This window comes from Pristis pectinata, chromosome 7 (genome assembly GCF_009764475.1).
Source record: "Pristis pectinata isolate sPriPec2 chromosome 7, sPriPec2.1.pri, whole genome shotgun sequence".
NCBI classification, from domain to species: domain Eukaryota; kingdom Metazoa; phylum Chordata; class Chondrichthyes; order Rhinopristiformes; family Pristidae; genus Pristis; species Pristis pectinata.
The window spans coordinates 4755762-4782531 of NC_067411.1; the positions used below are offsets into that span (position 1 = coordinate 4755762).

The 26770-nt window shown below is 49.4% G+C and overlaps 2 protein-coding genes across 4 annotated transcripts in view; both read right to left on the bottom strand.

Moving 5' to 3' along the window:
- Positions 1-2736: 2736 nt before the first annotated feature.
- LOC127572574 (uncharacterized) lies at positions 2737-26644 on the bottom strand. Its single transcript, XM_052019983.1, has 5 exons — positions 26543-26644; positions 9057-9440; positions 7378-7782; positions 4437-4536; positions 2737-3326 (listed from the first exon to the last, which is right to left on the bottom strand). The coding sequence occupies exons 2-5, from the start codon at positions 9160-9162 to the stop codon at positions 3311-3313; spliced, it is 627 nt and encodes a 208-aa protein (XP_051875943.1). The 5' UTR covers positions 9163-9440; positions 26543-26644; the 3' UTR covers positions 2737-3310.
- The window catches only part of LOC127572573 (uncharacterized), a 60673-nt gene continuing 48140 nt past the window's right edge, over positions 14238-26770 (bottom strand). Inside the window, exons 2-4 of one of the 3 annotated variants that reach the window (XM_052019981.1) lie at positions 24847-24894; positions 21343-21747; positions 14238-14784 (exon numbers count right to left, since the gene is read on the bottom strand). In XM_052019981.1, the coding sequence (XP_051875941.1) occupies positions 14522-14784; positions 21343-21747; positions 24847-24894 (716 nt within the window). In that variant the 3' untranslated portion in view covers positions 14238-14521. Of the gene's footprint in view, positions 14785-21342; positions 21748-24846; positions 24919-26770 lie in introns of all 3 variants that reach the window. The other 2 variants (XM_052019982.1, XM_052019980.1) reach the window with 2 other exon arrangements.

Consider the following 26770-nt stretch of genomic DNA (forward strand, 5'->3'; position numbering starts at 1 on the left):
TGCGCCTCATGGATGGTAGAAGGCTCCTGGAGTGTGAGGAGGTGAGTCACTCACTGTAGGATACCCAGCCTCTGACTTACTCTTGTAGCTGTGGTATTTATGTGGCTGCTCTACTGAATCTCTGGTCATGGTGACCCCCCACAGGATGTTGGTTGATGGAGACTCAGTATTACCTTTAAATGCCAAGTGTAGGTGGTTAACTCTATCTTATTGGAGACAGTCATTACATGGCACTCCTGCAATGTGAGTGTTACTTGCCACGTCTCAGCCCATGCCTGGTTGTGGTCCAATTCTTGCTGCAAGTATGAGCTGCTTCACTTGCTGCAAAGTTGCAAATGGTATGGAACATTGTGAAATCATCTGCAAACATCCTCTCATCTCAAGCAGCTGGTTGGGTCAAGGACTCTGTCCTGATGAACTCCTGCAGAGATATCCTGGGACTGGGACGATTGACATCTGACAACCACAGCCATCGACCTTTGTGAAAGGTATGACTTCAACCACTGGAATATTTTCCTCTTAACACCCCATTTTGTGCCATAGCTGCCTAATCTGCTTCCCCAACCCTTTCAGAGACACACTCCTCACTGCTGCCTCTTCCGCCAATTATCCTGAATGTCTGCCCTCTGATTACCAAACCTTGCCAATGATTGTTCCTGGGAAAACCAGCATTTACTGCCCATCCATAATTGCCCCTTGAGATGTTGGTAATGGGGCTTTCCTTCATTTGCAAAGGCCCCTGAGGTAAAAAGACCGCACAGTGTTGTTAGGGAGGGAGTTCCAGGATTCTGCACCAGAAGCAACAAAGAAACCAATGGCACATATCAGCATTAGGTTGGAACAAAGCTCAGCCCACATTCACCTACTACCATTTTAAGTACAGAGCTGCAATATATTTCTATCCCAAGGTCAATACTTGGTGGGACATAGGGAAGAGTGGGGTTATGCACTTTGGTAGGAAGAATAAAGGTGTAGACTATTTTCTAAATGGGGAGAGAATTCAGAAATCAGAGGTGCAATGGGACTTGGGAGTCCTCGTGCGGGATTCCCTTAAGGTTAACGTGCAGGTTGAGTCAGTCGTAAGGAAGGCAAATGCAATGTTAGCATTCATTTCAAGAGGACTAGAAATTAAAAGCAAGGATGTAATCCTGAGGCGCTGGTCAGACCACATTTGGAACATGGTGAGCAATTCTGGGTCCTGTATCTAAGGAAGGATGTGCTGGCCCTGGAGAGGGTCCAGAGGAGGTTCACAAGAATGATCGCAGGGTTAATGTATGAGGAGCGTTTGATGTCTCTAGGCCTGTACTCGATGTTCAGAAGGATGAGGGGGGATCTCATTGAAACCTACCGGATACTGAAAGGCCTGGATAATGTGGATGTGGAGAGGATGTTTCCATCAGTGGGAGAGTCTAGGATCTGAGGGCACAGCCTCAGAATAAAGGGGCGTCCCTTTAGAACTGAGATGAGGAGGAATTTCTTCAGCCAGAGTGTGGTGAATCTGTGGAATTCGATGCCACAGACAGCTGTGGAGGCCCAGTCATTGGGTGTATTTAAGGCAGAGATTGATAGGTTCTTGATTGGTAAGGGGGTTAAGGGTTATGGGGAGAAGACGGGGGAATGGGATTGAAAATAATTCAACCATGATTGAATGATGGAAAGACTCAATGGGCCAAATGGCCTAATTCTGTTTCTATATGTTATGGTCTCATGTGACAATATAGAGAATATTCCAGGGGACTGTAGACAACTGAGGAGAGATGGAAGAGTTAAGTGGAAGGATTGAAAACAATCAAAGAGACCAGCAAGAGTGCAAAGATTTACGAGAATGTTGCCAGGACTGGAGGGCCTGAGGAGAGGGGTTGGGCAGGCTCGGTCTTTATTCCTTGGAACATGAGAGATTACGGGGTGATCTTATAGCGGTGTATAAAATCATGAGAGACTTGGCAGAGTGAATACACACCATCTTTTTCCCAGGAAAAGGGAACCAAAAACTCGGAGGCACACATTTAAGGTGAGGGGGGAAAGATTTAAAAGGGGCCTGAGGGGCAACTTCTTCACACAGAGTGTGGTGAGTATATGGAACGAGCTGCCAGAGGAAGTGGTTGAGGCAGGTACAACAACAAGACACTTAGGGACATGGAAAGGAACGGTGTAGAGGGATATGGGTCAAATGTTGGCATGTGGGACTGGCATAGATGGGCATGGACCAGCTGGGTCAAAGGCCTGCTTTCATGCTGTATTACATGTCTATGACTTTCATTCTCTGACCCCTTGTTTGCTCATTTCTTTGTGAAGCTTTGTGCTTCAGTTCTTCCAAAGAACCCTTCCTGAATAATGGTGGGTTCAGCTGGTTCATGAGTTTCAGTTCGCAGTATGTAGTCTGTACTAGGTGCTGTTGTACTTAACCAGTGTGCCTGACCCTGTTGTGTTCAGCGTATGACCCCACCTTCAGCCCTACACACGAGAGGAGATTGTCACCACCCACCTACACACAGGTTACTGACGGAGTATTGGTATTGGTTTATTATTGTCACTTGTACCCAGATACAGTGAAAAGCTTGTCACTCCCTGACCCTGAAATGGAGATGTTGCTTTTGTCAGTGCTGCAGAATGTCCGGCAACTGTTAAACCACAACATGAACTTTCATGTCTCAAAGGAAGCGGGGGGAGGGCACGGAACTAAGTTATTTTTGGAACTTAAATGAACAACGATAAAGCCTACCTCCGTGTGAATCTCACCTTTAATATAGGAAAGTTCTCCAATGAAACTCGGGGGGGGGGGGGGGGGGGGATTTTCGGGAAATGTTCACTTCTTGCCAAATGCAGCAGTGTGAGACAGACAGGACACAGAGAGCAGGAGTAAATGGGTCTCCTCCCAGGTGGTAGCTGGTGGGGGTTCACTAGTGGGGTACCAGACGGATCCGTGCTTGAGTCCCAACTATTGGGGAGGAGATGAGGAGGAGTTTGCAAAACGGCTCCAGTGTGATCCAGACAAGTTGGGGTGAACGGATAAATGGGTGGCAGATGTTGGGACACACCAGAGAGGGACCCCGGTACCCTCACTCCGTTCAAACTCGGCGGACACCATATCCCCGTGCTCCCTTGAAACTCAGCGGATTGACTGGAAGTTTTATTACACTGCCGCATAACATTTAAAAAGGGAATTGTAAGTGCGTCGGTGCGGCAGAATGCCAGAAAACAGAGCTGAAAACCTGCCGTCGGCGAGTGCAGCTGAGATCGGCGGGGGGTGGGGTTTCAGAGCGGGGCGGGCGAGTCAGTTGGAGAACTCTCCACAGCCTCCTGCGATGGATCAGTCTCGCCCCTTCCTGTGGACAGAATAAGACCAATTAAAATGAACCTGGGTCGTTGCACAACAGGAATTCCGGCATCTCCATTTACAGCCAGCTGATAATCCTTAAAAGGATTTGGATCGAGACGTGAACTCAGAGGGGAGATTTTATTGCCAATGTCGGTGTTTGACAACTAGTTTTGAGTTGGATCAACATGCGCAATAAAATTCGAAACTTCGCAGGTGACCCCAACATGGGTGTTGCTGTTGACAATGATCTTAACCTGCAGGGTGATATTAATCAGCTGGTAAAATGGGCAGTTGGACGTTTATCCGGATCATGGACAGTGATCCATTTTGTTTGGACTAATTAGGGTAGGACACACACACACAATGAATGGAAGGGTGATGGGGACTATTGAAGAACAGGGAGATCTGGGTGTACAAATCCGATGTGGTAAGTGCTAAGTATTGGAGACCGGACACTGCAGGTTTAACCCTTCAAGTATTTTGCTGTAGGTATCTTGCTTGCTTCAATGAGGCCACTCGTCATTCTACTACACTCCAGAGAGGACTGTGCTGGTCTATTCTGTCTCTTCTCATTCTCAATGTGCCACTCAATGTGCCACACCTGAGCGAACCTTTGTCTAGAGGAGCAGGATAGACCGGGAGGCCGGATTTAAAATGGGTCTGGACTGAGTTGGCTGCGGCTGCGGTTCAGGCTTTTCAACTGGTCTGAGTGGAGGTGGGATGGGGAGAGGCGACGGTGGCCGGGATTCCCACTCCTGCTGCGACCCAGGCTGACCTCTGCTGGACATGTGCTGTATGTGCATACAAGGAAGGATTTGCATTTATAAAGTGCATTCAATATGCGAGATATCTCAAAGTGCTCAACATCCAATAAACCCTTTTGAGGCACAGTCACTGTTGTAACGTAGAAAGTGCAACAGCCAGTTACTGCACAGCAAGCTCCTACAATCAGCACTGTGATAATGACCAGTTCTTTATCAGGTGTTGTTGGTTGAAAGAAAAGTTGGTTCGACTGGGATGCCTCAAATGTTTGAATCATTTCCCAACGCACACCGACTGTCTCCATATCCTGAGCTTCAGTCACCTAAGGGCAAGAGTCCTCATCAATTATACATACCTGCGTTTTTCACTGTAGAAAACGACGCACATCACTAAAAGGGCGAGGGTTTTCAATCCAAGTGGAGTACACAGAATCACAGCGGGGAAAGCCTTTGAAACTGAAGAGAAAGTGAGAGAGGTCAAACCAGACTTAAGGGGGAGAGATCAGTAATGAGACTGATTAAAATCTGTAGTGTGGAGATGAATGTACAATTTAACAGCAGAATTATTCGGAAGGGAGGAAGGTGAAGTGCGTGTCAGGGAATAAGAAAAGGGAGATTACTGACAATAATCAGAGTGACAAGGATTAGGACATTGCAGCGTGGAGTTAAACCTGCAGTGATTTCACGGGCAAGGGACAACACTGCAGTGTATCACAATCACTCGGCTAATCACTGAAAGGTTCCAAGTGGCAGGTGCATCCTGTGATGTCTACAGTCAAGGGTTAATATTGCAAACAGACAGCCTTCTTGATAAAAAAATAACAGTCAGGACGTAGACACAATAAACACCACAGTGACAATGTAACTACTCAGTGGATCAGGCAGCATCTGTGGAGAGTGAAACAGAAAGAAAAGTCAGCGAAGGGACTGTTTCTGTTTCTGTTTTGAATGAACTCAGTGAGTGAGCCACAGCCCTCGGGGGGCACGGAACTGCAAAGATTCACTGTCCTCTGGGTTGAGAGATTTCTCTTCATCTCGGTCCTGAATGGTCCACGCATTAAATTGCACCCAGGTCCTAGATTCTACGTTTATCGAGAGCTGTAAGTATTTTGCTTGCTTCAATGAGGTCATCCCTTATTCCACTACAATCTAGAGAGCACAGTTCTGCTCTGCTCTGTCTCTTCTCAATCTCAATGTGCCATTCCTAGACTGGGGAGTGAATCTTCACTGCACTCCCTCCATTTCAATTATATCTTTGGCAAGATGTTCAGGTAAGATATGCAAAACTGTTCATATTAGTCCAGGCGAGCACTCAGCAAAACCTCATATAACAGTAGAACATAGAACAGTACAGCACAGAACAGGCCCTTCGGCCCACAATGTTGTGCCGACATAGCTAATCCCTCCTACCTACAGAATGCCCACATCCCTCCATTTTCCTCTCATTCATGTTCCCATCCAAGCCCTTCTTGAAAACCCCCAATGAATTTGCCTCCACCACCCTATCAGGCAACGCATTCCCGGCATCCACCACTTTCTGACGTCTGTTCTGAACCTACCCCCTCTCACATTAAATCCATGCCCTCTGGTATTGGATCGTTCAGTGATGGGGAAAAGATATTGCTTGTCCACCCTATCTATGCCCCTCATAACTTTATACACTTCCAACAGATCACCCCTCAACCTCTGCCGCTCCAGAGAAAAGACCCCAAGTTTGCCCAGCCTCTCCTGATAGCACATGCTCTCCAATCCAGGCAGCATCCTAGTAAACCTCCTCTGCACCCTCTCAAAAGCCTCGACATCCTTCCTGTAGTGAGGTGACCAGAATTGCACGCAATATTCTAAATGCAACATAACTAGAGTTCTATAAACCTCTAAATAACTGCAGTAAGACATCTTTCCTCCCATATTCAAACAATAAGAAACGACAAAACACCCCCCACCCCCCGCCCAAGATTGATCCTCCCCCCCCCCCCCCCCCAGTCTCTTCTACATCGGCACGTTGGTCTATGATGGCTCGATTACGAGCAGACCCGGGTCCCTTTCAATATCAACACTATCTGATCTCTCACCAGCTAACAAATACACTGCTTTCTCATATTTTGCCACATTATATACATGTGATAACCTCATATTTTGCCACATTATATTCTATCTGTCATGTTTCCAACCACTCTCTCAGATCCATATCCCACTGGACCCTCTTGACCTTCTCCTGCCCGTGCACATCCCACCGACTCTCTGATCACCAGCAACCTTGGAGCTACGGCGTGCGGTCCCCTCACCAAAATCATTGCTACAGACGGTGAATAGCCGGGACCCAACCACTGAACCCTGTGATACTCCACCAGTCACGGTCTGCCAGCCCGAGAGAGACCCGTTTATTCCCAATCTGTTTACAGTCTAATAACCCATTCTCAACGCCTGACAGTACATTACCTCTGATTCCACCTGTTCTCACCTTGTTGACCAACCTCAGGTATGGGACCTGATCAAAATACCCCTGGAGATCCAAATACACCACATCAGATGGTTTCCCCTTATCGATTCTAGTCACATCCCCAAACACCTCTAATAGATGAAGTCAAACATGATTTTCCGTTCATAGATCCATGCTGACACTGCTCAGTCCCATTATCCAAGGTGTTCTGGGGTACGCAGTGCGGAAGGACGTGTGCTGGGGACGGGGGTGTCCTGGCAGCCTTGCTCCTGTGACTGGCCAACGAGCTATCGGCGGGTCATAGAGTCGGGCACCGAGGGCTCCGCCCGAGCTGACAGTCTGGCAATTCTCCAGGAGTATGTTTGTGTCCTGGGATGCCTTGAAAAAGAGCAGGCAGTGTCCATGGACAACTCCAGGGTGTTCCTGGACCACTGGGCACCGCGGGGAATAAATTCCATACTGGACGAGGATGGAAATATTTTAATTTAGCTGTTGTTTAGTTCTTGTTGTCGTTTGTGGTGACTTGTTATAGCATTGTAGTACTTGTCTTTGTAAAAGAAAGGTGTTTTGCTCTTATAACGTCCAGCACTCAAAAGGATGATTGGAGACAATTAACAGCCGTTTGAGGGAGCAGATTAGACCTTGGTTTAACATCTCTCGGACGTTGCAGCACCCCCTGGGTACCGCAATCCGTGTGACAGCTGAGATTCCGCCCCGAAGTCCCTGGAGTGGACCCTGACCCCTCAGAGGCGAGGCTGCACCCGCTGAGCGCTGAGAGATGGCGTTTCCTGTTCCTACTCCCCTCCCTCCCTCCGCACCCTCCCTGTACACTGCAGAGTGTGGCAATGGTTTCTTACCAGCTCTGACCCGCAGACGGACCTCACACTGCGACAGATGGATAAACGGGTGGTCTATTTTGTAGTCGGGGTTGTGGCCGAAGAACGGATAACGGTAATAGTCCGGTTTCCTGAACTCCACCAGACACAGGTACCCGTCACTGTCCTCCGCACTCAGCTGCTTGATCCTGGTCGAGGCGTTTCCCTGCTCTGGGTCGCCGACGAGCTCGTACCGAGTCACTCCGTTTTCCGCTGCCCAGGACCCATTTCTATGGTGTCTGAAGGTGACGATGTGTCGGTAGGGATCCTTCCTCACCCACGTCACCGTGTGTAGGTTGTGGTAGAACTGATACCGTGTGAACACACAGGGTAACGTAGCCGAAGATCCCTCAGTCCCGGTCACCACTGAGCCGTTGCCATCAGGAGCTGAGGGGAGAACAGACACCGGAATGTATCAGCGTTTGGTGAGGGAATTGACCAGATGGCGTCGAGGAGACGTACAGGAGTGAGATAGATCGGCTGGTTGAGTGGTGTAAAAACAACCTCGCACTCAACGTCAGCAAGGCCAAGGAATTGGCTGTGGACTTCAGGAAGGGGAAGTCGGGAAAATACACATCAGTCCACATTGAGTAGGCAGCGGTGGAAAGGGTGAGCATCTGCAAGTTCCTGAGCACCAACATCTCAAAGGATCTACCCTGGGTCCACTGATTGATGCAATCACGAATAAGGCACGCCAGCGGCTCTACTTCATGAGGAGTTGGAGGAGATTTGATATGTCGCTAAAGACCGTTGTAAATTTCTACCGATTTACCGACTGGTTGCATCAGCGCCTGGTCTGGAGGCTCCAATGTGCAGGATCGCAAGAAGCTGTAGAGGGCTGTAGACTCAGCCAGCTCCATCACGGGCACAACCCTCCCCGCCATCGAGGACATCTTTAAGAGGCGGTGCACTATTTATTTATTTCTGTAGCTTAGAATAATATTGATTTCCACTGCCGCAGAACAACACATTTCACGATATGTAAGTCAGTGATAATAAAGCTGATGCTGATTCTGATTCAGTCTCTCCGTGTGGGGAGCAGACAGAGGCGTTGCCCAGTGTGGCACTGATAGTGAAGGTCCCAGTGAATGTGGGTCGGGGGCGCCGGGGACAGGACAGATTCTAGGATGGCTCCGAAACAGGAGTCACTGGACAGGGAAGGGCAGGGCAGGGCACCGCTGACAGTGCAGCACTCCCTCGGCACTGCCCTGAAGAGTGAGAGAGTGAGAGACAGCGGACCCGTGACTCCCCGGATCCCGCCGCTGTTCCCCACCGGGAATATTCACTATGTGAAGTGGTGTACTCGACACCGGGCAGGAGACACGGCCACCCACCCGGGACTGGGCACCGGCACCGACCTTACCGCTGGGCACCTCTCACGCTGAGTGGCACATAATCTCACCCGTCTCTCAATGATCTCACCCAGAGGACAATGAGTAGCAGCGTGGGCTATTTGACTGTGGAGGGCATCACAATCAGGGCCGGCGCCTCATCCAGTTCCAATGTCCAGCAGGATTCACTGGGGAGGGATCAGGAGTAGGAACCCCGATACTTCGCCTCCACACAGGGCAGATCAACATTTATTGATGAGGGTTGGACCGGGTGGAGCCTGTGGTCCGTGAGGTCTGGGGCAGCTGCAGCGTTTGAGCATTGTCCCTCACCTCTCACAGACAGGGCCGTTAGAATCAAAGTTTGAAACGTTCCAACATTGAGCTTCACCCGGCACCGATACCGACCACCGTCCTCCCGGCTCAGGCGCTCCACCATTATCGAGGCATCCCTCTGCCTGAGGTTCCCCACCAATCTGAACCGACCTCCTCCGGCCTCCTGAGTCGCTCCATCGCACCGGGAGGGGCCGGAATTGGGATACGTGCAGTTAAACACCGGTTTATCAACATCTGATTCCCTCCTGAACCAGATCACGGAGCCGGTGAGGGTGAGGTCAGTGTGTGGGTGGGTGAAAGTGCAGGGTAAGACAGCGGAGGCCCCTTCCACGGCAGATACCTCATCAGCACCAGACACAGACCAACCAATGAACGAATAATCTGCAGTGAGAGAGAGAGAGAGAGAGAGAGAGAGAGAGAGAGAGAGAGAGAGAGAGAGAGAGAGAGCGTGAACACCAGATGAACTGGGGAACAGACACAGAGTTTCAGAACCCCACTGGGCCCGACCCTGAGGTGGAGTCACAGTTGTATCAACAGATGTTGGTGGGCCTAGGTAATACATCAACACAGGGGAGTGGGTTACAGGCTTGGGTCTGACGTGGGAGGAGTTGGGGGGTTATATGTACAACAACAGATACCCGGGGAGAGGGTGGGGGGTGGGTTACAGACTGGGATCCACTCAGTGCTTCGGGGGTCTGTAATTACGGTCTGTTCCCCGCCTCTGTTGGTGTTAACAACGTTGCTGCTTCACTGCGTGGAGGAGGGGCGGTGGTTGGACACTCTGGGGCACTGGTTACGGACGGAAGAGTTCTTTGAATTCCTTCGCAGTGACAGGATGGTTACAGCAGGGGAGGAGGACGTTCGGCCCATTGGCTCCACACTGGCCCGATATAAGAACAACCCGGCCAGTCCCACTCTCCCACCCTCTCCCCACAGCCCCGCGAATTCCTTCCTTTCAGACACTCCTCCCGCTCCCCTTTGAGCGCCCCAGTTCAATCCGCCCCAACTCCTCACCCCCTCCCGGCCCCACGATCTGCCCCCACTCCAACCCCCGGCCCTACTTTCCAGACCAACCCCTCCCTGGGTGGAAATAATGAGTCCCAACAACAGTTTTGTTCTTCGGCCAATCAGTTTCATGCTGTGACGTCAGGTCTTGCTCCCTCCACCAATGGGAACAGTCTCCATTCTGCACCATTGTAACTCCCCCCGTCAGGTGTCCCTGCGACCTCCGCTGTTGGAAGGACAACATCCGGACTATGGGTTAGTAGCAGGAGTCCACTCGGCCCCTCCAGCGCTCACCGCCATTCAATCAGAGCGCAGCTGATCTGCTTTACCCCCAACTCTCCATCGCCGCCTACTCCCGGTAACCTTTCACCCTCCTGTTGATCGAGGGTCTCACTCTGGGTGCCGAAGCCCGGGATCCATGTCGATCCTTCTCTAGCTGCCCCGCCGCCGGATCACCTTCACCAGAGGGGGTGCAGTGGGTCAAGCAGGCGTCTGACCCCCACCTTCACCATGGCACTGAGGGGTGAGCCGTATCACAACATTCTCCCACTACCTCCCGCATTGACGGACCTCGGTGGAAGCCAAAGTCCAAGCAGCTAGAGAACAGCCAGAGTGGGAACCTGAACATTAGGAGAGACGTTGAGACAACACGGAGGAGAAAACTCGGTCGATAGAAAACACCTACTGTATCCCTGGGCCAAGACAGAAAACAGAACCGCGCAGAGACAGATCCAGAGAGAGTTCATCGCCAACACTTCAGTCTGGTGTTCCCCTCCCCCACTGCTATTTGTTTCCTGACTGAAATACAGAAGTCACTTGAAGTGTTTCTTCACTTCCTCCTAAACCCTCTCGAAAAAGTTATAATTAGTTGAAATTACTCATTTCTAATTGAGCAGTCTTAGTCCGAAAGAAACAGGTCCTTGGGCCCACCACGTCAACAGCATCAAACAAGTACCGTTCCATAATGATCTGATAACCGAAGAGACCCTTGCGGAGTACGGAGAGCGTCGTCGTGTTCCTACAGCAGAACTTGGGAGGGCAAAGAGTGCCCAGAGAGTATCAGTGGCAGACATGATTAAGAAGCATCCCAAAGCATTTGAAAAATACGTAAGGAACTCGAGGGTAACTGAGGAATGAATAGGTCCCCTGAGGAGCCAAAGTGACATCCTTCTGCGTGAGTCCATGCGACGTGGGTGGTGTCTGAAGTAAATCCTTCTCAACTGTATTCACTAACGAGAAGGTTATGGTAGATGGAGAAGTTCAGGGAGGGGGACAGTGATATTCTGGAGCGTGTTGGCTTCAACAAGCAGGAGGTGTGAGATGTCTTCGAGGAAATAAAGGTGGATAAATCCACAGGTACTGATGAGGTATATCCCAGCTGCTGTGAGAGTCCATGGAGGAGATTGTTGGGGCCCTGACGGAGGTGATTGCATCTTCGGCAGCTCAGTGAGCAACCAGACTGGCAGGCAGCAAATATAGATCCCTCATTGAGGAAGGGCCGCAGTGATTCCAACAGGCCCGTTCCTTACTTCTGACGAAGAGTCTTCAATATGAAACGTTAACTCTTGTTTCTCTTCCCACACATGCTGCTCGACCTGCTGAGTATTTCCAGCATTTTCTGTGTTTATTTTAGATTTCCAACGTCTGCAGTTGTTCTTTAATTTCATTTAACTAGAGTCCTGTGATTTTTTCATCAGTGGAAGGGGAAATATAGGAAAACGTTTTACGGGCCAGGATCTATTTACAAAGCTGAGGCAACTGTGGTTTGACATAAATTTATTCCCGTCGGGAACTTTCCTGACGAACTCACAAGTACAAATCCCAGCATCAAGGAAGCCGGCTGGTGTTACGGAATGTTTTGTGCACACAGTGGGTGAATTTCAATCTAAATTGGTAAAAATTGGTAAGTTGGTTTATTATTGTTACATGTACCGAGGTACAGTAAAAAACTTTGTTTTGCGTCCAATCCATACAGATCATCACAACAGTGCATTGAGGCAGTCCAAGGGAAAACATAACAGAATGCAGAATGAAGTGTTACAGTTAAGAGAAAGCGCAGTGCAGGCAGACGATAAGGTGCAAGGTCATAACGAGGAAGATTGGGAGGTCAAGAGTCCATCCTATCGTACGAGGGAACCGTTCAATAGTCTGATAACAGCGGGATAGAAGCTGTCCTTGAGCTTGATGGTACGTGCTTTCAGGCTTTTCTATCTTCTGCCTGATGGAGGGGGGCGAAGAGAGAATATCTGGGGACGGTGGGGTCTTTGATGGTGTTGGCTGCTTTACCCAGGCAACACGAAGTGCAGGCACGTTCACGCTGTGACCCGGTGGGTTTCCTCTGCGCGTTCTGTTTCTTTTCCACACCCCAGAGGGAACGTGGTGGAAGGTTAATTGCCCGGTGACACGTGGGACGGAGAATCAGAAGGCAGTTGATGGGCATCTGTGGGAGAAAACGGGTCACAAGGAAAAAGAGGGGAAGTGGGACTGATGGCCGCTCTGCTGGGAGCTGGCATGGACTCAATGGGCCCAATGGCTTCCTTTTGAGTTGTAATGAGTATTAGAGCAATCATTGAATTTCACTGAAATCTACAGATAAAGCAAACCAAATAAACGTTAGGGAAGTGAATTATGGTGGGTTCAGCTGGTTCATGAGCTTTAGTTTGCTGTATGTAGTCTGCACTCGGTGCCGTTGTATTTACCCAGTGTGCGTGACCCTTTAGTGGTCTGCGTATGACCCGATCTTCAGCCACCCACACGAGAGGAGATTGTCACCACTCACCTTCGCACAGGTTACTGACTGAGTGTGCCCAGTCAGGATTTTATTACAAGGTCCCAGCAATGTGCCCCATATCTGGACACTGCAGTCCTTTGGTAATGCCACTGTGGATTCAGGAAGAGGGAGCAGGAGGAGGGAGTAGAGGTGGAAGGGGAGGAGGCTGAGGAACAGACTCCGTGACAGGTCATCAAGGAACACCTCGAAACGCCTCAACGCAACCTGCTTTCGGCATGACTGTCACATCCCTGCCATCTCTCCACAACACATGCATCGTCCTTTCCCTCTGCTCACAGGCATCTCCTTCATCTGACTGTGGACCCGTAAACCAACACCAACGCACATTTGAATAAAAACCCAAAATACTTAGTGCGTGTGAATCTAGTCACCAGTGTGAATCCACTCAGAGTCTGTCTTTCCCTGACTGCCCTATCCTTGCTCTCATTCTGACTGCCACATAATTCAGTTCATCCAAAAACCTCCACACCAAGTCCCATTAAACAATCACAACTGTGTTGATTGTCTTATCAAGGTTCCACATCCAGCGTCGCCTCAGGCCTAAAGTTCTCATCCCTGATTTCCAGTTTCTCCATGGTGCCACCTCTTTCTATCAGTGTAACCTCCAGTCTTATAGCTCTCTGCGCCTCTCGCATTCTCGCCTTGATGCTCTTGGCCTTACGTAGTTGAGCTATTGAATTTCCTATCCAGATCTCCCTGCATTCTGTAAATCCCCGTCCTCGACCAAGCTCAGCTGCACCGGTCCTATCACCAGTTCCTAGATACACAGGAATAGGCCATTCGGTCCCTACCGGTCTGTTCCAGCATTCAACAGGGTTGTGGACCAACTTCAGCATCCTGTTCCCCATTTCCCTTCATTCCTTTGGCATTAAGAGATGTATCTCCCTCCTTCTTGGTTATATTTAGTGACTCGGTCTGCACTGCATTCGGTGCTGCTGAGAATTTCATAAGTTCACCGCGCTACGGGGTAAATAAATTTCCCCTCATCTCGGTGTGGATACAGTGTATCCTGAGCTGTGACCTCAGTTTCTGGACCTGACAGTTTGCGTGAGGAAGTCAGTCTGAAGAATGAATCTGCTGAGACCGCCAGCAGGACCCTGCAAAGGCGAACCCAGAGAGAGTCTGTCAGCAGCACCTGAGTGTGATGTCCCTCTCACTCACTCCCTGACCCTGAAATGGAGATGTTGCTTTTGTCAGTGCTGCAGAATGTCCGGCAACTGTTAAACCACAACATGAACGTTCATGTCTCAAAGGAAGCGGGGGAAGGGCACAGAACAAAGTTCTTCTTGGAACTTAAATGAACAACAACAAAGTCTGCCTCCGTGTGAATCTCACCTTTAATATAAGAAAGTTCTCCAAGGAACCTCGGTGGGGGGGGGGGGGGGTGGTGATTATCGGGAAATGTTCACTTCTTACTAAATGAAGCAGTGTGAGACAGACAGGACACAGAGAGCAGGAGTAAATGGATCTTCTCCCAGGTGGTAGTCGTTCACTAGTGGGGTACCAGAGGGATCTGTACTTGAGTCCCAACTATGCGGGAGGAGATGAGGAGGAGTTTGCAAAACGGCTCCAGTGTGATCCAGACAAGTTGGTGTGAACGGACAAATGGATGGTATACGTTGGGGCACACCAGCGAGGGGCCCCGGTACCCTCACTCCGTTCAAACTCAGTGGACAGCAGATCCCAGTGCTCTCCTGAACCTGAGAGGTTGACTGGAAGTTTTATTACACTGCCGCAGAATATTTAAAAAGGGAATTGTAAGTGCGTCGGTGTGGCAGAATGCAGGAAAACAGAGCAGAAAATCTGCTGTCGGGGAGTGTAGCTTCGATCGGCGGGGATAGGGTTTCACAGCGGGGCGGACGTGTCGGCTGCGCATTGTGGTTGGAGAACTGGTCTCAGCCTCCTGCGATGGATCCATCTCGTCCCTTCCTGTGGACAGAACAAGATCAATTAACCATAGAACCATAGAAAAATGCGGCACAATACAGGCCCTTCGGCCCACCATGTTGTGCCGCCCTTTAAACCACACCTAACACTATCTAGCCCCTTCCTCCCACATATCCCTCTAATTTAAAATCCTACATTTGCTTATCTAACAATCTCTTGAACTTGTCCGATGTATCAGCCTCCACCACTACCCCAGGCAGCGCATTCCATCCACCAACTACTCTCTGGGTGAAAAACCTCCCTCTGGCATCACCCTTGAACCTCCCACCCATTACCTTAAAGCCATGTCCTCTTTTTTGAGCATTGGCGCCTGGGAAAGAGGCGCTGGCTGTCCACTCTATCTATTCCTCTCAATATCTTGTACACCTCTATCATGTCTCCCCTCATCCTCCTTCTCTCCAATGAGAACAGCCCTAGCTCCTTTAGTCTCTCCTCATAATCCATACTCTCTAATCCAGGCAGCATCCTGGTAAATCTCCTCTGCACCCTTTCCAATGCCTCCACATCCTTCGTATAATGAGGCGACCAGAACTGGATACAGTACTCTAAGTGTGGCCTAACCAGAGTTTTGTCAAGCTGCATCATCACTTCGCGGCTCTTAAACTCAATCCCCGATTTATGAAAGCTAACATCCATAAGCTTTCTTAACTACCCTATCCACCTGCGAGGTCACTTTCATTGATCTGTGGATATGAACCCCCAGATCCCTTTGCTCCTCTACACTGCCCAGAATCCGGCCATTTACCTTGTACTCCGCCTTGGAGCTTGTCCTTCCAAAGTGTACGACCTCACACTTCTCTGGATTGAACTCCATCCGCCACTTGTCAGCCCACCTCTGCATCCTATCAATATCCCTCTGCAAGCTTCTACAGCCCTCCACACTATCCACAACACCACCAATCTTTGTGTCGTTTGAAAACTTGCTAACCCAGCCTTGCACCCCCTCATCTAAGCCGTTAATAAATATCACAAAAAGTAGAGGTCCCAGAACCGATCCCTGTGGGACACCACTAGTCACAGCCCTCCAATCCGAATGCACTCCCTCCACCACAACCCTCTGCTTTCTACATGCAAGCCAAATCTGAATCCACACGGCCAAGCGTCCCCCAGATCCCTTGGCCTCTGACCTTCTGAGAAGTCTACCCATGCGGAACTTCGTCAAATGCCTTACTAAAATCCAAGTGGACCACATCCACTTCACTACCCTCATCAATCTTCCTGGTCACCTCCTCAAAGAACCCTATCAGGCTTGTGAGGCAAGATCTTCCCTTCACAAAGCTATGCTGGCTGTCCCTAATAAGTCCATGTTTCTCCAAATACTCATAGATCCTATCTCTTAGAATCCTTTCCAACAGCTTACCCACCACAGACGTAAGGCTCATTGTTCTGTAAATACCTGGACTATCCCTACTACTTTTTTTGAATAAGGGGATAACATTCGCCACATTCCAATCCTCTGGTACCATCCCCATTGATAACGAGGACTCAACGATCCTAACCAACGGTTCAGCAATCTCCTCCCTCGCCTCATGAAGCAGCTTGGGGAATATTTCCTCAGGGCCCAGGGACTTATCTGTCCTAGTATTTTCTAACAACTCTAACACATCATCCCTCTTAATATCTACATACTCCAGAACATTACCCTCAACTACACTGATCTCAGCATCATCAAGACCGCTCTCCTTGGTGAATACTGAAGAGAAGTATTCATTGAGAACCTCACCCACATCCACAGCTTCCAGGCACATCCTCCCACCTTTGCCTTTAATCGGACCTAACTCTACCCTAGCCATCCTTCTGCTCTTTACGTACGAGAAAAAAGTCTTGGGATTCTCCTTAACCCCACTCGCCATAGACTTTACATGTCCCCTTCTCACTCTCCTCAGGCCTTTCTTAAGCTCCTTCCTTGCTACTCTATATTCCTCACGGACCCTTTCCGATCCTTGCTGCTTACACCTTATGTATGCTGCCCCTCTTCTTCCTAACTAGTTGTTCTACCTCTCTCGTCACACATGGTTCCTTCACCCTACTATTCCTTCTCTACCTCACCGGGACAAATTTATCCCTAACATCCTGCAAAAGATCCCTGCAAAACATCGACCACATCTCCATAGTACATTTCTCTTCAAAAATGTCAGCCCAATTTACACTCCCAAGTTCTCGCCTTATAGCCTCATAATTTGTCTTTCCCAAATTAAAGGCAATTCCCAGTTCCTGCCCTCTTCGCTCTTATCCCTGTCCATGACAATTCTAAAGGTTATGGAGCAATGGTCACTGTCCCCCAAATGCTCACCCAGCGATAGATCTGTCACATGACCCGGTTCATTACCTAAAACTAGAACTAATATGGCGCTCCCTCTAGGCGGCCTGTCAACATACTGCGTCAGCAATCCGTCCTGACACACTTAACAAACTGCGCCCCCTCTAAACCTTGGCACTAAGTAGGTGCCAATCAATATTTGGATAGTTGAAGTCTCCCGTTATAATAACCCTGTGATTATAGGGTAGTTGCACAACAGGAATTCCGGCATCTCCATTAACAGCGAGCCGAAAATCCTTAAAAAGATTTCGATCGAGAACTAAACGAATCCCCAGAGGGGAGATTTTATTGCCAATGTCAATGTTTGACAAATAATTTTGATTTGGATCAACATACGCAATAAAATTCGAAACTTGGCAGGTGACCCCAACATGGGTGCTGCTGTCGACAATGATCTTAACTTGCAGGGTGATATTAATCAGCTGGCAAAATGGGCAGATGGACGTTTATCCGGATTATGGACAGTGATCCATTTAGTTTGGACTAATTAGGGTAGGACACACACACACAATGAATGGAAGGGTGTTGGGGACTATTGAGGAGCAGGGAGATCTGGGTGTACAATTCCTATGTGGTAAGTAAGTGCTAAGTATTGGAGGCCGGGAACTGCAGGTTTCACCCTTCAAAGTATTTTGCTGTAGGTATCTTGCTTGCTTCAATGAGGCCACCTCTCATTTTACTACACTCCATAGAGTACAGTTCTGGTCTATTCTGTCTCTTCTCAATCTCAAATTGCACTCAATGTGCCACACCTGAGCGAACCTTTGTCCGGAGGAGCAGGTTTGGATAGACCGGAAGGCCAGATTTATCCTGAGTCTGGACTGAGTTGGCTGACACAAGCTGGGGCTACGGTTCAGGCTTTTCAGCTGGTCTGAGTGGAGGTGGGATGGGGAGAGGCGACGGTGGCCGGGATTCCCACTCCTGCTGCGACCCAGGCTGACCTCTGCTGGACATGTACTGTTATGTGCAGACAAGGAAGGGTTTGCATTTATAAAGTGCATTCAATATGCGAGATATCTCAAAGTGCTCAACCTCCAATAAACTTCTGAGGCACAGTCACTGTTGTAACGTAGAAGTGCAACAGCCAGTTACTGCACAGCAACCTCCCACAATCAGCACTGTGAAAATGACCAGTTCTTTATCAGGTGTTGTTGGTTGAAAGAAAAGTTGGTTCGACTGGGATGCCTCAAATGTTTGAATCATTTCCCAATGCACACCGACTGTCTCCATATGCTGAGCTTCAGTCACTTAAGGGTAAGAGTCTTCATCAATTATACATACCCGGGTTGTCACTGTAGAAAACGACGCACATCAATAAGAGGGCGAGGGGTCTTCAATCCAAATGGAATACACAGAATCACAACGGGGAAGCCATTGAAACTGAAGAGAAAGTGAGAGAGGTCAAACCAGACTCAAAGGGGAGAGATCAGTAATGAGACTGATTAAAATCTGTAGTGTGGAGATGAATGTGTAACTTTACAGCAGAATTATTCGGAAGGAACTGAGGAAGGTAAAGTGCGTGTCAAAGAATAAGAAAAGGGGAGATTACTGACAATAATCAGAGTGACAAGGATTAGGACTTGCAGCGTGGAGTTAAACCTGCAGTGATTTCACGGGCCAAGGAACAACACTGCAGTGTATCACAGTCACTCGGCTAATCACTGAAAGGTTCCAAATGGGAGGTGTATCCTGTGATGTCTACAGTCAAGGGTTAATATTGTAAACAGACAGCCTTCTTGATAAAAAAGAATAACAGTCAAGACGTAGGCACAATAAGCACCACAGGTGACAATGTAACTACTCAGTGAATCAGGCAGCATCTGTGGAGAGTAGAAACAGAAAGAAAAGTCAGCGAAGGGACTTAATATTTTCCGAAAATATTTCAGTTTCCTATTTTTATGAACTCAGTGAGTGTGCCACAGCCCTCGGGGGGCAAGGAACTGCAAAGATTCACTGTCCTCTGAGGTTTAGAGATTTCCTCATCATCTCAGTTCCTGAATGTCCACGCATTAAATTGCACCCAGGTCCTAGATTCTACATTTAGCGAGATCTGTAGGTATTTTGCTTTCCTCAATGAGGTCACCCCTCATTCTACTACAACTCTAGAGAGCACAGTTCTGGTCTGCTCTGTCTCCTCAATCTCAATGTGCCACTCCTAGACTGGGGAATGAATCTTCACTGCACTCCCTCCATTTCAATTATATCTTTGGCAAGATGTTCAGGTAAGATATGCAAAACTGTTCATATTAGGCGAGCTCTCAGCAAACCTCCAATAACAGTAGAACAGCACCAGAACAGGCCTTCAGCGCACAATGTGTTTGCCAACTTAGCTATTCCCTCCTACCTACGGAATGCCCATATCGCTCTATTTTCCTCTCATTCATGTGCCCATCCAAGCCCTTCTTGAACCCCCAATGAGTTTGCCTCCACAATCCTATCAGTCAAGCCATTCCAGGTACCCACCACTCTCTCAGTACAAAACGTACACCTCACGTCTGTCTGAACCTACCCCCCTCACATTAAATCCATGCCCTCTGATATTGGATCGTTCAATGATGGGGAAAAGATATTGCTTGTCCACCTTATCTATGCCCTTCATAATTTTATACACTTCCAAAAGATCACCCCTCAGCCTCTGCCGCTCCAGAGAAAAGAACCCAAGTTGCCCAGCCTCTCCTGATAGCACATGTCCTCTAATGCAGGCAGCATCCTAGTAAACCTCCTCTGCACCCTCTCTAAAGCCTCGACATCCTTCCTGTAGTGAGGTGACCAGAATTGCACGCAATATTCAAAATGCAACATAACTAGAGTTCTATAAAACTCTAAATAAACTGTAGTAAGACATCTTTCCTCCATATTCATATAATAAGAAACGGCAAAACACCCCCCCCCGCCTCCAAGATTGTTCCCCCCCACCCCACCAGTCTCCTCTACATCGGCACGTTGGTCTATGATGGCTTGTGTACGAGCAGACCCGAGTCCCTTGAATATTAACACTCTCTCTCACCAGCTAACAAATACACTGCTTTCTCATATTTTGCCACATTATATTCATGTAATAACCTTATATTTTGCCATATTATATTCTATCTGTCATGTTCCAACCACTCTCTCAGATCCATATCCCACAGGACCCTCTTGACCTTCTCCTGCCCGTGCACATCCCACCGACTCTCTGATCACCAGCAACCTTGGAGCTGCGGCATGCACGTCCCCTCACCAAATCATTGCTACAGACCGTGAATAGCCGGGACCCAACCACTGAACCTGTGATACTCCACCAGACACGATCTGCCAACCCGAGAGAGACCCATTTATTCCATTCTGCTTACAGTCTGATACCCATCCTCAATGCCTGACAGAACATCACCTCTGATTTCCACCCGTTCTCACCTTGTTGACCAACCTCAGTTATGGGACCTGATCAAAATACCCCTGCAGATCCAAATATACCACATCAGGTGGTTCCCTTATCGATTCTAGTCACATCCCCAAACACCTCTAATAATTGAAATCAAACATGATTTTTCTTTCATAAATCCAAGCTGACACTGCTCAGTCCCATTATCCAAGGTGTTCTGGTGTGCGCAGTGCGGAAGGACGTGTGCTGGGGGCGTGGCATCCCCTGGCAGCCTTGCTCCTGAGACTGGCCAACGAGCTATCGGCGGGTCATGGAGGTGGGTAGCCGAAGCCTCCACCCGAGCTGACAGTCTGGCAATCTTCCAGAGGTTATGTGTCCTGGGATGCCTTGCAAAAGAGCAGGCAGTGTCCATGGACAACTCCAGGTGTTCCTGGACCACTGGCACCGCGGGGGATAAATATCCTGGATGACGATGGAAATATTTTAATTAGCTGTTGTTTGGTTATTGTTGTAGTTGTGGTGACTTGGTATAGTACTGAAGTACTTGTCTCTATAAAAGAAAGGTGTTTTGCTATTATAACGTGCAGCACTCCAGAGAAACGCTTGGAGATAATTAACAGCCGATTGAGGGGGCAGTCTGGACATTGCATTCACATCTCTCGGGCACTGCAGCACCCCCTCGGTATCGCAATCCATGTGACAGCCAAGATTCCGCCCCCAAGTTCCTGGACTGGACCCTGACTCCTCAGAGGCGAGGCTGCACCCGCTGAGAGCTGAGAGATGGGGTTTCCTGTTCCTACTCCCCTCCCGCCCACCGCACCCTCCCTGTACACAGCAGAGTGTGGCAATGGTTTCTTACCGGCTCTGTCCTGCAGACGGACCTCACGCTGGGACAGATGGATAAACGGGTGGTCTATTTTGTAGTCGGGGTGGAGGCCGAAGAATGGATAACGGTAATCGTCCGCTTTCCTGAACTCCACCAGACACAGGTACCCGTCACTGTCCTCCGCACGCAGCTGCTTGATCCTGGTCGAGGCGTTTCCCTGCTCTGGGTCGCCGACGAGCTCGTACCGAGTCACTCCGTTTTCCGCTGCCCAGGACCCATTTCCGTGGTGTGTGAAAGTGACGATGTGTAGGTAGGGATCCTTCCTCACCCACGTCACCGTGTGTAGGTTGGGGAAGCGCCGGGATAGTGTGAACATACAGGGTAACGTAGCCGAATCTCCCTCAGTCGCGGTTACCACTGAGCCGTTCCCATCAGGAGCTGAGCGGAGACAGACACCGGAATATATCAGCGTTTGGTGAGGGAATTGACCAGATGGCGTCGAGGAGAAGTACAGGAGTGAGATAGATCGGCTGGTTGAGTGGTGTAAAAACAACCTCGCACTCAAAGCCAGCAAGGCCAAGGAATTGACTGTGAACTTCAGGAAGGGGAAGTCGGGAAAATACACATCAGTCCACATTGAGGAGTCAGCGGTGGAAAGGGTGAGCATCTGAAAGTTCCTGAGTATCAACATCTCAGAGGATCTATCCTGGGTCCAACACGTTGATGCAATCAAGAATAAACCACGCCAGCGGCTCTACTTCATGAGGAGTTGGAGGAGATTTGGTATGTCGCTAAAGACTCTTGTAAATTTCTACCGATTTACCGACTGGTTGCATCAGCGCCTGGTCTGGAGGCTCCAATGTGCAGGATCGCAAGAACCTGTAGACGGCTGTAGACTCAGCCAGCTCCATCACGGGCACAACCCTCCCCACCATTGAGGACATCCTCAAGAGGAGGTGCCTCAAGAAGGAAGCATCCATCACTAAGGACCCTCAGCACACGGGACATGCCCTCTTCTCGTTACCACCATCAGGGAGGAGGTACAGGAGCCTGAAGACCCACACTCAACGTCTCAGGAACTGCTTCTTCACCTCCACCATCAGATTTCTGAACGGTTCATGAACCCATGAACACTACCTCATTATTCCGCTTTTGCGCTATTTATTTTGTGGCGTGCAAAGGTGTGGACACCCCTGGTCAAAATTTCTGTCACTGTGAGTAGCTAAGCGAATAAAAGACGACCTGATTTCCAAAAGGAATAAAGATAAAGATGAAACATTCCTTTAATATTTTTAGTAAGATTACTTTTTTATTTCCATCTTTTACAGTTTCAACATAACAAAAAAGGGTCTGGAACAAAAGTTTGGGCTCCCTGCATGGTCAGTACTTAGTAACACCCCCTTTGGCAAGTATCACAGCTTGTAAACGCTTTCTGCAGCCAGCTAAGAGTCTTTCAATTCTTGTTGGGGGACATTCGCCCATTCTTCCTTGCAATAGACTTCTAGTTCTGTGAGATTCTTGGCCGTCTTGAATGCACTGCTCTTTTGAGGTCTATCCACAGATTTTCGATGATATTTAGGTCAGGGACCGTGAGGGCCGTGGCAAAACCTTCAGCTTGTGCCTGTTGAGGTAGTCCATTGTGGATTTTGGGGTGTGTTTAGGATCGTTATCCTGTTGAAGAAGCCATCCTCTTTTCATCTTCAGCTTTTTTACACACGGTGTGATATTTGCTTCCAGAATTTGCTGGTATTTAATTGAATTCATTCTTCCCTCTACCAGTGAAGTGTTCCCCGTGCCACTGGCTGCAACACAAGCCCAAAGCATGATCGATCCACCCCCGTGCTTAACAGTCGGAGAGGTGTTCTTTTCATGAAATTCTGCACCCTTTTTTCTCCGAATTTCCTTGCGTCCTCACCACAAAGTTCAGCGTCAGAAGTTTGCAAAGGAACATCTAAACAAGCCTGATGCATTTTGGAAACAACGTCCTCTGGACTGATGAAGTTAAGATAGGACTTTTTGGCTGCAATGAACAAAGGTATGTTTGGAGAAAAAGGGTGCAGAATTTCATGAAAAGAACACCTCTCCAACTGTTAAACACGGGGGTGGATCGATCATGCTTTGGGCTTGTGTTGCAGCCAGTGGCACGGGGAACATTTCACTGGTAGAGGGGAGAATGAATTCAATTAAATACCAGCAAATTCTGGAAGCAAACGTCACACCGTCTGTAAAAAAAATGCTGAAGGTGAAAAGAGGATGGCTTCTACAACAGGATTATGATCCTAAACACACCTCAAAATCCAAAGTGGACTTCCTCAAGAGGCAAGAGCTGAATGTTTGGCCATGGCCCTCACAGTCCCCCCACCTAAACATCATCGAAAATCTGTGGATAGACCTCAAAAGAGCAGTGCATGCAAGACGGCCCAAGAATCTCACCGAACTAGAAGCAGCTTGCAAGGAAGAATGGGCGAAAATCCCCCAAACAAGAATTGAAAGACTCTTAGCTGGCTACAGAAAGGGTTTACAAGCTGTGATACTTGCCAAAGGGGGTGTTACTAAGTACTGACCATGCAGGGTGCCAAAACCTTTGCTTCGGGCCCTTTTCCTTTTTTATGTTGAAACTGTAAAGATGGAAATAAAAAAGTAATCTTGCTTAAAATATTAAAGAAATGCGTCAACTTTAACTTTATGCCTTTTGGAAATCAAGTCATCTTCTACTCACCTAGCTATTCACATAACAGAAATTTGAGCAGGGGTGCCCAAACTTTTGCATGCCACTGTATTTCTGTCGCTTAGGATAATTTTGATGGCTTTGCACTGTACCGCTGTCGCAGAACAACACATTTCACGACATGTAAGTCAGTGATAATAAACCTGATGCTGATTCTGATTCAGTCTCTCCGTGTGGGGAGCAGACAGAGGCGTTTCCCAGTGTGGTACTGACTGTGATTTTCCCAGGGAAGGTGGGTCAGGAGCCGCAGGGGATAGGACAGGTTCAAGGATGGCACCGAAACAGGAGTCACTGGGCAGAGCAGGGCAGGGCACCTCTGCCAGTGCAGCACTCCCTCGGCACTGCCCTCAAGAGTGAGAGAGTGAGCGACAGCGGACCCGTGACTCCCCGGATCACCCCGCTGTTCCCACCTGGATTATTCACTGTGTTGAAGTGGTGTACTCGACACCGGGCAGGAGAAAACGCTCACCCACCTGGGACTGGGCACCGGCACCGACCTTACCCCTGGGCCCTCCTCACGCTGAGTGGCACATAATCTCACCCGTCTCTCAATGATCTCCCCCAGAGGTCAATGAGTGTCAGCGTGGGCTACTTGACTGTGGAGAGCATCATAATCAGGGCCGGCACCCCATCCGGTTCCAGGAGCACAATGTCCAACAGGATTCACTGGGGAGGGATCAGGAGGACGGAACCCCGATACTTCGCTCACACACGGGGCAGATCAACATTTATTGATGAGGGTTGGACCGGGGGGAGCCTGTGGTCCGTGAGGTCTGGGGCAGCTGCAGCGTTTGAGCATTGTCCCTCACCTCTCACAGACAGCACCGTTGGAATCAAAGTTTGAAACGTTCCAACATTGAGCTCCACCCGGCACCGATACCGAATCACCGTCCTCCCGGCCTCAGGCGCTCCACCATTATCGAGGCATCCCTCTGCCTGAGGTTCCCCACCCATCTGAACCGACCGCCTCCGGCCTCCTGAGTCGCTCCATCGCACCGGGAGGGTCCGGGACCGGGATATGTGCAGTTAAACACTGGTATATCAGCACCTGATTCCCTCCTGAACCAGATCACGGAGCCAGTGAGGGTAGAGTCAGTGTGTGGGTGGGTGAAAGTGCAGGGTAAGGACAGCGGAGGCCCTTTCCACGGCAGATACCTCATCAGCACCAGACACAGACCAACCAATGAACGAATAATCTGCAGTGAGAGAGAGAGAGAGAGAAGAGAGAGAGAGAGAGAGAGAGAGAAGAGAGAGGAGAGAGAGAGAGAGAGAGAGAGAGAGAGAGCGTTGAACACCAGATGAACTGGGGAACAGACACAGAGTTTCAGAACCCCACTGGGCCCGACCCTGAGGTGGAGTCACAGTTGCAACAACAGATGTTGGTGGGGCCGAGGTAATACATCAACACAGGGGAGTGGGTTACAGGCTTGGGTCTGATGTCGGAGGAGTGGGGGGATATATGTACAACAACGGAATCCCGCCCGGGGTGGGGGTGGGGGGGAGTGGGTTACAGACTGAGATCCGGTCAGTGCTTCGGGGCTCTGTAATTACCGTCTGTTCCCTGGCTTCTGTTGGTGTTTAAAATGTCACTGGTTCATTATGTGGAGGAGGGGCGGTGGTTGGGCATTCTGGGGCACTGGTTACGGTCAGAAAAGTTCTTGGAATTCCCTCGGAGTGACAGGATGGTTACAGCAGGGGAGGAGGCCGTTTGGCCCATTGACTACACTGGCCCTATGTAAGAACAACAGGCCAAACCAATTCCCCAACGTCTCCCCAGAGCCCGCGAATTCCTTCCTTTCAGACATTCCTCCCACTCCTCTTTGAACGCCCTAGTTCAATCTGCCCCCAGCCCCACCACCCCGGCCGAACGTTCCAGACCAACCCCTCCATGGGTGGAAATAATGAGTCCAAGCAACGCGTTGGATCTTCGGCCAATCACCTTCATTCTGTGACGTCAGGACTCCCCACCCCCCACCCCTTCACAAATAGTAACAGTCTCCACCCTTCACCATTGAAACCACCCCCCCCCCCGTCAGGTCTCCCTGCCATCTCCTCTGTTGGAGTGTGGGACTCTGGGCTAGCAGCAGAGGCCACTCTGCCCCTCCAGCGCGCACAACCATTCAATCAGAACGCAGCTGATCTGCTTTAACCCCAACTTTCCATCCCCGCCCATTCCCGGTAACCTTTCACCCTCCTGTTCATCGAGTGTCTCACTCCGGGTGCCGAAGCCCGAGATCCATGTCGATACTTCTGTAGCTGCCCCGCCGCCGGATCACCTTCACCAGAGAGGGTGCAGTGGGTCAAGCAGGCGTCTGACCCCACCTTCACCATGGCACTGAGGGGTGGAGCCGTATCACAACATTCTCCCACTCCCTCCCGCATTGACGGACCTCGGTGGAAGCCAAAGTCCAAGCAGCTAGAGAACAGCCAGAGTGGGAACCTGAACATTAGGAGAGACGTTGAGGCAACACGGAGGAGAAAACTCGGTCGATAGAAAACACCTACTGTATCCCTGGGCCGAGACAGAAAACAGAACCGCGCAGAGGACAGATCCAGAGAGAGCGCATCGCCGCCACTTCAGTCTGGTGTCCCCCTCACCCACTGATTTTTGTTTCGTGTTCCTGAAATGCAGAAGTCACTTGAAGTCTTTCTTCACTTCCGGCTAAGACCTCAAGAAAAAGTTATAATTAGCTGAAATTACTCATTTCTAACTGAGCAGTCTTAGTCCGAAAG